Raw genomic sequence first — 10,631 nt, forward strand, 5'->3', positions numbered from 1 at the left:
ATATGTCTACAAATAAAGCTCATACTATGTAAGCAGGGGGTATACAGAGTGTATACACTGTGTATTTAGGGGAAGATACCAGACATCTGAAGCATTCTGTTGATACTCTGCATAACTACAGACAACACATTTCTGACTGACTTATTAAACAATAACGAAATGTGTCAACAATTCAGAATTTGGGCAAGCATAATTGCAAAACAGACCATTTTACCATTTCACATACTATTTACCATCATTTTCACCCAACAGTATATATACCCCATCTTAAATCAACATCCATTTCAAACCTGTGTGTTCAAGTAGTTAGCATCCTCGTCAGATGAATCACTGTTTCCCAACTCCCAGTCCTCCAATCCCGAGGAGCTAAATGCTTTGTTTATGTGGCTCACACGTTGTGTTTGTTCATCTCCTATAAAATGAAATGTCCAACCATCCCTTTACGCTGCTGGCGGCCCCTTACACAATCTGGAGAGCATCTGATTGTTATTCAGGGCCTTGACTGTTATTATGATGAAGCAGTAAAAAAAAGTGCTGGAGCCCGGGTGCTCTATTCAGAAAACCAAAAACAGGAGGACTGTGAGCGACAGGGAGGGAAGGTAGTAATCAGAGCTGGCGCTGTGGTGGACACGGGACCATTCTCTACCAGGGGGATGACAGGAGCACAGACATGGAGAAACACGGACGGAGTCTTATAGGGGGAGCTGTGTCCAGTCCACTAACCCACTGTGTCAAAGCCAGGAGCCCACAAGCAAAGCAGGTTGATCTCTCTTTGTGACAGGTTCTAGGCTGGTTGTTTATTGTGGCTCCTGGGGTGGCTGAAATAGAGAAAGGAACATTGCAACATAATTAAATCATCCTTATCCTTGATTATTATTGGCATGGTTTTGAAGCCTGTTGGCTTGCTCCATAAATTTCAACTCTGATGTTAGGTTTCAACTGACTGGGCACACACTGGTTGAATCAACGTTGTTTCCAAGTCACTTCAATTAAATCATGTCGAACTAACTAACTTGGAATAGACATTGAATTGATGTCTGTGCCCAGTGGGAATACGCCTAAAGGTAGAAGGAAACCATCAAACATCTCATTACGACCAAAGCTCAGTTCCCAAAATGAATGACAGGTAACAATGTGTCATGAACAGTACTATTTTTCCAGAATGTGAGTGTGTTCATGCAGCGCACTGGGCACGTCCGCTGCATCCTCTTCAAAATAACTCCAATAGGAGAACATGTCATGTTGATCAGAGCCCCGTCAAAATCCTATATATTTCCACTGAACAGTTTATTTGTTTATTATCCCTCAAGAGGGCAGCATTTGTACAATGGAGCCTCCATCTTTCAGCACTTCCAATCGAAAGACGGTGATTTCAAGGATGCCAAGAGTTTGCTGGAACCCTCTTTTCCGTCCAAATCATTTTATTAAAACCAGAGCAGCAGACACTAGATACAGGATGGGACCTGTCATTTTCAGTGGATCAAAGAATCAGGAAGAAAATGGTGATAATGTGTTATGAGTTGTCTGAAGAAGAATGGCGTTACATTTCCAGATCCTTTTTCAAGAGGTCTATGACTGTGCAATAAATGTTTGGTCAATAGTGTACACTAATTCCAAAGCAGATGCACGAGCCTACAATAAACAACAAAATACATGTAATAAAACAAAGGAGTAATATTACAAATAGACTGCTGCGACCTGTCAAAATGTACGCATTTCACAATTTTGCTATTATTTCTTGCCCTATTATTCATGTTTTTTAATTATTATGTTTTACTTATAATTGTTTAAACAAAATTGCGCGAGCTATCAAAAGTTGTCTATGATGGAGAGGGAAGCAGCCTAGCCATGAAACGTCACTATCGTCTTCCCGACTGCGCCCTGCATCACTTTCCAAACAGAACACTTAAAAACAACTTGAATACTTTTGAGACACAAAAAAAGCTGCGTTACAGGAACTCAAAGAGACCAGAGACGGAGGTGGATGCGCTATCTCCCTAAAACCAACGTACCCAAACCCGTGCGCACCTCTCCTTGCGAGCGCCCATTGCACCTCCCCACCATTTTTTAAATAAATTAATTTGGCTGGGGCTGGACCCCTCCCACTTTGTGTATGCTCTTAATTGTCAGTTTTGACGAAAGCTTGGGTATTTAAATAGCGTCAACGTCTCTTGTATGGGTGGAATTGGTGAAGTTGTTACAGAGCGCATCTTACCCGACGTTTTTCACCCGCTCTACCGCGGATCGATAAGCATGCAGGTGTCTCTCGCGCTCCTCGTCTCCAGCACGGCGCTGCTGCTGCTACAGGGATGTTGTACGGTCGTGCAAGGATGGAGGGTACTAAAAAACGATGCTACAGAAATAATACCAGAATATACTGAGAACGCACAGCCTCCCGAGCAACCAATACTACAGGCTTCTAATAATAACAGTAATACAATGAATCGACCAAAACACGGGGGAAGAAGATCATCAGCAAACAGAGCCTCTTATAGTGAGTATTTATTTTTGAACGTTATCTGGTAGCCTGCATAGCTATTAGGACTAGAGGATTACATGTCCATATTCCGGGCGCATTATGATTAGGCCTACTTGTAATCATAACTCGCATTACTTGTTTAAAAAAGAAAAGTAAACCATCCGTTCAATGTGAGGTTGGTCTTCACAAAGGATGAAACTGTATGGATAAACTTTAATCAATTTCATTGAATAATTTCATATTGTTTAATCAATCTAATAATATTTCATTTGAATTTTACTGTAACACTTTGTTTGAATAAGTGGTACTTGTATAAAATCTAAACGTTTAAAATAAACAGCTCGGGATGGTGCTAATATCTCATGGAGATCTATGAACAGCTGTACTTCTACTCGTGCGAAATATGAGCAATCACTTGGTGAAAAAAAGAGCGCTTTCAATTTAAGGTTAACCGAGGCGTTTTAACAGTATCTATTAATGTGTCATGTTCGATTGACGTTATGTTCTCAAGCACATAGCTTTTGGACAGTCTGAACTGTTCAAAAAAACGCACACTCACCACACATGTCATTTCACAGCATAGCTTGTCGTCCTTTACGGCAGGAGTTAATTCGTTTCCGTCCATTTGTAAGACCACACACGTCCTTTTAATCTGAAAACATGCAAGGTATCGATTAAATTCTCAATGTGTGGTCACTCTATAACCCGGGGAATGATACCTCACCTGTGTGGCTTATGTGGATCATTATGGCAAAGAAACCCCCCAAAGACCACCCAGAACATCCAATCATTTTTCATTTAATTCCTAAAAGTGCCGAAAAGTGCTACTTTTCTATATAGATTAGTCAATATCAAATCATGGATAAAGCTTAAGGTACTCCAGTGGCCATTTGTAATTGCAGCTTTCCCTGTTGATGCTTGACAATGGTGTTTAGACTGGAACAGCTGCACTGTTGAATGGAGGAAGCAGGGTTGCGTTTAAATGAATGCTACGCAAAGTCTGAGAGAGCAACATGTTCATTTATATGCCTGTGGTTTTCTCCTCACACAATCGGAAGAGGTGGAATTACAAAAGATCATGGTTTTCACTCTACCCTCCATGCTATTTTCCTCTCTTTCATACAATTAGTCAAGGTCTGCCTATGCCATAGCTATTTAATCGCAACAACATGTGTTCAAAAAGAAAACGCCAGGGTTTCTGTTCTTATGGGATTTCTTCAGGGTATTTAGAAATTGCTGGTTAAATTCAACACGGTGCTGGAGAATGACTCCCACCTGTAGCCAGTAAAAGATATGCTGTAGTCATGCTGATTTGTACAGAGGAAATATCTCTGAATAGCCTCTCATGGATTCAAGATGCACAATGTTATTCTTTCCCAGTTTCTCCCAGTCTCATCATTTCAAATCTAATAGAGACTGTAGGTAGAGTATACATGACAAACCTTGTCCCCCCCCGGGGATCTAAATTGCTGCAATGAACAATGAGATACATAATACTTGAAAACCTCTTAAAACAACAGACAGCTTCAGAGTGGGTTTGGAAGAAAATGCACATTTCTAAATCTCTTCTCATACTGAGCAATATCCATCGAGAGAGAGAGAGAGAGGGAGAGAGAGAGGGAGAGAGAGAGAGAGAGAGAGAGAGAGAGAGAGAGAGAGAGAGAGAGAGAGAGAGAGAGAGAGAGAGAGAGAGAGAGAGAGAGAGAGAGAGAGAGAGAGAGAGTGAAACAATCATCTATTCAGTAGTCATTTGAAACATATTCAAGTGAATCTTGATATCGCCTTATGAATATTCAAGTCGCCTTATGAAGATGGAAACTTGTTTGCAATTTCTGTGCCACAATGCTAAAAAAACAACTACATGTTTAAAACTGGTTATCAGAATGTGTTGTTAAATGGCTACAACTTGATGAATGTTTGAAGTGTGATTGTATGATTGCTTAGTAAAAAGTTATTGTTTACCTTTTGTATTTCTAAAGAGATCATGTCTATTTGTTCAGTCCGCTGCCCACCACTGGCCCACTAAGCCCAAAAGTTTGAGCACCCCTGATCTAATGAGTCATATCATATGTGATAAGGGTCTTCCTCATATCTGCCTCCCTCTGGGAGGACCATATGGTCATGGAGGCAGAGAGGGTCTGTCTGGCTGCCCCTCCAGTCACTCCCTGGTCCCTGTGCTCAGCAGTCGGTACTCTGAGAGAGACCTGAGACCAGAGCAGAGCACTTGTGCTGTGGCCTCCCGAGCAGCCGAGACACAAAAACACCAGATCAGGTTCTCTGAATGAAAAAAAGGAAGTCATCCTTCCATAAATCCTTTGTTCTCCTTTTCGCAAAAGGAAAAACTACAAAAGAAAAACAGATCCCTCTCGGAGTGTATAGTTTCCTTACCGACACGTCCTCTGATATTCTGCACGCCACTTGTAAAGAAAGAGAACAATAACTAATGCATAAGGCTGTTGAGAAAAGGCTATGGCCAAAATATTGAATTTACCAGTCATGCACTGAATATACTCTCTTAGTTTTGCTTTTTTCCAATTGTCAAATTGTTAGTTTTGGAATGAAAATACTTGTACAGCAAGCATTTAGACTGTTTCCAATCTTCACATCCTTTACGGAGGGCCTGCATTGTGTATGGCAGCTTTGGTTCCGACTTAAATCTCCATTATGTTTGATTGAGCTGTTTAATAGCACTCTGTTCTGGATTTGCTGCCAGCTGTAATTCCACATCCAACCTTATTTTCAGGCAACAGTCATCATCAGATCATGCATCAACGTTAGTGTTGAGTTTAACTCATTTCCCACCTTTTACTGAGCCCTTCCACCAAACAAATCTGACAGTATTGATTTTGAATTGGATTTGTACATGTTCAATAAAAAATCAATAAAAAGGGCACTCTGTTGAGATTAAAAATAGCTGAATGGTGAAACAGAAGGGAGAGTTTATGAACATTTTAGATGATTTAAAATCTGCCTCATATTCCATTTCCCAGCCCAGCTCCACGCACGCAAACTAACCAAATTCTTAGAATAAACGAATAACAGTATATGAACAATCGAACCATGCGATTTTGACACAGGCACATTTTTGACATATTCAGCACACGGAGACACAACTGTATAGCTCTCTGCTCTTGAATAGTTAAATGGAAGATTTCCCTCGAGTCGTATCGTCTTCAAAGTGTTTGATTTGGAGCGATGCCACAGAGTGTGTAAACCTCATTTCCTCCTCTTCACCCCAGGTGCCTCGGAGCTGAGCTGCAGGGAGCTGCGCTCCACCCGTTACATCACTGACGGCTCCTGCCGCAGTGCCAAGCCCGTCAAGGAGCTGGTGTGCTCGGGTCAATGCATGCCCGCCCACCTCCTACCCAACTCCATCGCGCGTGGCAAATGGTGGCGGAGCAGCGCCTCTGACTACCGCTGCATCCCGGCCCACTCCCGAACACAGCGGGTGCAGCTGCAGTGCCCCAACGGCAACTACCGGGCTTACAAAATCCGCGTGGTCACCTCCTGCAAGTGCAAACGCTACAGCCGCCACCACAACCAGTCAGAGGCCAAGGAGAGTTCCTCAGAGGCCAAGCCCAGACGCGACAAGAAACGCACCCGGCTGCCTGGGAGTCGGAACAAAAGCAACACACCGACACTGGTCAGCAATTCATACTGAGGATGCTCTTCCTTCCTTCGTACACGGACAGAGACCAAAGCAGTACACACGCACATGTTACACACACCCAACACGGCTCCTTCACTGGAAGAGGGAGAAGAAGAGCCTTTTCAACAAATAAAAGGATTTGTAAAGCTGTTTGTTGGACTGATTTGACACAAGTCTTTCTCACCAGAGAGGCACTATAGATTTTGCAGCCTATTTTACAAAATATTTCAGAACTTTTGATTTGCATGACCAAATGAGTCGACAAAATGCCAGGGAAGGCCATGTGACTGGTCAGGAAAGGTGGAACACTGCTAGGATGGGAGTGTACAGTATTATACATGTTCCGGTTCATAGCTAGCAGCCTCTGACTCAGACACTAAGAGTATCCACCTTCGCCACAGCAAGAGGTGAACCTAAACTCAAACCCCACCTGTCAAAAAATCCACCGGGCAGGCTACTTTGCCTGATAGGCCTATAGGGTTGAAAAGTGTGTCTGTGCTCTAACTGTGCTCTAGCGCCTCTATGGCTGGGTGTTCTGTACTGAGCAGCCTGTGGCAGCCCTGGGGCGTCCTGGCTATGAAGGTGGGCTGCTGACAGGCCCTGGCCTCGACCCCAGACCACGCAGCCTCCTGACAGCCCGGGGACCACCGCACTCACCAGGAGCCCCCCCAGGGTCCTCATCACTCTATAGCAGCCATATAGGAGCTGTCAGTTAAGGCCCCTGGCCCAGTGGCCCTAGTGGCCCGTGATGGTGAAAGAGATAGGGGGAGAGAGAGGGGTGGGGAATGGTTATGTCAGCACTCCAAGACCAGGGTGCCTGCGGTCAAACAGGTGACTGAGCATTCCAGTGACCCGTCTTAATGACTAAATGAGCCCATTCCTGTGTTTAAGATTTGAGTCATGAAAAGCCATTTCCTCTAACATGGCTAGTTCCTGTTTGCTGAAACCACACAGACACACAAAAGATCCTCATGTGTAGAGGAGGCTCCAGCAATTGTGCCTGTTGTTACCTTGAGGCACAGCATTCTATACTCATCTACACCCTGAATGGAGACTATTTGTTAGAAGCAAATAGCATTGGTAACCAACTAACCGTATCCCTATTCTATTCATTGAGAACCTAGATGGTGAGGGAGAGAAAAAAAACACCACTTCTCTGACTATCAGCCCTACACTGTAAATAGCAATTAGTTCTGCTAACAATTTTTTGGGGGGGTGGAAACCACCCAACTCAAACTATACTGTGTTCAATACTTAAAGTAATAAAGTGACATCATCACCCAAATATGTGACACAAAATCGTATTATGTATTCTGAACTATAAAAATTGAAGTTATTTTAGCATGAATATTTGTTGTAAGGAACCTAAACATTTTGGGTCCCTTCTACTTACATTTTCAAGGTCACGTAGTAAGTAGTTCTGATTAGTAATTTTCAGCGGTCGTGTCTAACATTGTTTTATGTATTTGACAATTTGTCATTTTAACCCACCTTAGCAGGCATTGTTGAGCACAGTGCTCATTCCTCTAGCAGTAACTGGAGGTAGAGTTTTAAGCATGACAGGATTCTGCATTTGCCTCTGTCAATCAGAGTGACTGTTGATAGTGGCAATTTCTTGTCTCATTATTGAAAGTATATTTTCCTGATGGTTTTGATATCGTTTTCCATAATCTGTTACACTTCACAGCACAGAAAACTGCTTAATACTATTTTAGAAATATACTTTTCTTTCTTCAAACATGCATACAACATTGTCTAAAAGTACTGTATCATAAAGTACTTTTTATTTTATTACCGACAATCCTATACAAACAGAGCCATGTGGCATTATTAGGTATTCATAACTTGCAAAAATACGTAACAATTCTATATCAGCACAAACACAGATAAATCAAGTGTTTTTTGCTCTAATATCCATGTCTACTACTTTATTATTTTAAGTAAAGATGTAAACATAATTTTCATTTTACCTTTATTTAACCAGGCAAGTCAGTTAAGAACAAATTCTTATTTTCAATGATGGCCTAGGAACAGTGGGTTAACTGCCTGTTCAGGGGCAGAACGACAGATGTGTACCTTGTCAGCTCGGGGGTTTGAACTTGCAACCTTCCGGTTACAACACTCTAACCACTAGGCTACCCTACCAAGTAACAACAATTTGAGTAATGTTTAATGTTAGATTGACTTTAAAATATGAAATAATCATTACTTGTAACGTCTCAATATCTTCAGATTATAAGAACACAAATAAATTAAGTTATATTTACTCAATAACTTAATATTTGTTAACAGTTCTTAAAAATATTAAGTGGCATATGAGTTAGTACCACTTCTAAAATTGTTGTTCTACTTACCGTTGGAAATGTTTGAATAGCCACTAATCAATTTCTTTAATGAGTAAGACAGTTCATTTTTACAGTGCAATCTCTGAATAGAACTGACAAGAAAGATAGGAATGAGGTAAAAGACTGAAACTAAATCTGAATTGTTTTATATTGGCTGCTGCTATCCCACAGGAGACAGACAGACAGACAGACAGACAGACAGACAGACAGACAGACAGACAGACAGACAGACAGACAGACAGACAGACAGACAGACAGACAGACAGACAGACAGACAGACAGACAGACAGACAGACAGACAGACAGACAGACAGACAGACAGACAGACAGACAGACAGACAGACAGACAGACAGACAGACAGACAGACAGACAGGAAAAGGTTCTGGATCCCCAATTTGCCCATGCTGACAAACCCATTCCCCTTTCTCATCCCTACTACAGTCTGACCTGTATTTAATTAAGAGTACTATGAACCTTTCAGCTTATTGTCCACATTCCGTTGTGCCATTCTCTCATAATACTTCCTTGTTTTGGTGTTCTAAACTGTACTGACAATGTTTGCTTCTTGTTCAATTGTGTGTTTGAAATAGCAACTGGAAGGGATTTTGTCATGTAAGCAGAGTTGTCCGTGTATAGCCTGATTGTACTTTAGAGACTCAAAGAAGGACTGCTACAAAGAATAAACTGCATATTTATATTTTATTTCTACATTTAAATTATTTATGCAACTTGTAGTAAATGATGAAGCCATTATTGTCACATAAAATAATAGTGACTTTCAGATGATAATGAAATACTGTACAGTACAAAAATAAAGTAGAGGCAGGTATATTTGAAAGAAGTGTGTTTGTTATCATTCTTCTCTGAATGGGCTGCTTTGACAAGACCTTTCTCTCCTCTGTCTTTACCTGCACACCAAGTGTATCTCTCATGTAAACATATATCAGCAATTAGGAAGTTGAGGTTTAGCAGCTCTTTGGAATGTCTTGCCCGGCTCACAAAAGGAGAGGAAGAGGAATTCACGCGTGAGATGTTAGCGGCTCAGTCACAACAGCAACATTTCTTCATTCACAGAGATGGATATGAGCCATAGCCGTCATTCAGCCTGTTCTTCTCTCACAGCCTCTCGCCTCCCTCAAGGCCCAAAGGTTCAGACATCGAAAGAGACTTTAAGTTCAAAACGCATCTTTCCTCACATTATCTTAGGACTTTGTGTATGCTGTATCTGGAGCACACTACAGCACTGCATTTATTCACTGACAACTTGGGCTTCCAGACAACTACCAAGACTTACTGTAGTCAGGCACTCCAGTGTACCAAATGAGGTGTTTATGACAGTTTTATCGACCAACGCATTTCTGAATTATCATAGCTGGCATCTACTTTACTACAGCACTTTGGATGACCAAACGAATGTGGAACTGTATTAAATAAAAAACAGAGAACCCACTGGAAACTATTTGTAAGTGAGTGCTTGTCATTACCCGTACCAATGACTAACAATTTATATTTCGTTTCACTGCAGCAGGAACGGTAGAGATACTCTGAATGATGGGCTATGAAAAGCCAACTGACATTTACTCCTGAGGTGGTGACCTGTTGCACCCTCGACAACCACTGTGATTATTATTATTTGACCCTGTTGGTCACCTATGAACATTTGAACATCTTGGCCATGTTCTGTTATAATCTCCACCTGGCACAGCCAGAAGAGGACTGGCCACCCCTCAGAGCCTGGTTCCTCTCTAGGTTTCTTCCTAGGTTCTGGCCTTTCTAGGTAGTTTTTCCTAGCCACTGTGCTTCTACACCTGCATTGCTTGCTGTTTGGGGTTTTAGGGTGGGTTTCTGTACAGCACTTTGAGATATCAGCTGATGTATGAAGGGCTTTATAAATACATTTGATTTGATTTGATCATCCATACAGTCACTCATTATGTCATAATCAAGCCCCATCCAAGACAACAAGCCGTGCTTTTTCTCAAACTACTAGCATCCGACTAAGTTTTCCAGTAATTCAAGAACAGGTACTTAAGTGGACTACATGAGTAGTAGTACCTAAACAGATTGATGCTGCCCCATGTTACTGCGTTCCGACAGGTTATTACTGCACAACGACCTAGCGTTGACCTCGGGAGGCCGAGGGAACATGCGAGGGCC

At 41.9% G+C, this 10,631-nt stretch overlaps 1 protein-coding gene across 1 annotated transcript; it reads left to right on the forward strand.

The window, feature by feature from the left end:
• Window positions 1–1,990: 1,990 nt before the first annotated feature.
• LOC124048242 (sclerostin-like) lies at window positions 1,991–9,312 on the forward strand. Its single transcript, XM_046368839.1, has 2 exons — window positions 1,991–2,494; window positions 5,719–9,312. Exons 1-2 carry the CDS (start codon window positions 2,176–2,178, stop codon window positions 6,138–6,140), a joined length of 741 nt encoding a protein of 246 aa, XP_046224795.1. The 5' UTR covers window positions 1,991–2,175; the 3' UTR covers window positions 6,141–9,312.
• The last annotated feature ends 1,319 nt before the right edge of the window (window positions 9,313–10,631 follow it).

Source organism: Oncorhynchus gorbuscha, linkage group LG11, assembly GCF_021184085.1.
Source record: "Oncorhynchus gorbuscha isolate QuinsamMale2020 ecotype Even-year linkage group LG11, OgorEven_v1.0, whole genome shotgun sequence".
In the NCBI taxonomy this organism is placed as follows: Eukaryota; Metazoa; Chordata; class Actinopteri; order Salmoniformes; family Salmonidae; genus Oncorhynchus; species Oncorhynchus gorbuscha.

Coding starts and splice junctions, on each gene's coding strand:
- LOC124048242 (XM_046368839.1), top strand. CDS start 2,176: ATGGGTGGAATTGGTGAAGTTGTTACAGAGCGCATCTTACCCGACGTT. Junction 2,495..5,718: donor AGCAAACAGAGCCTCTTATA/GTGAGTATTTAT, acceptor TCTTCACCCCAG/GTGCCTCGGAGCTGAGCTGC.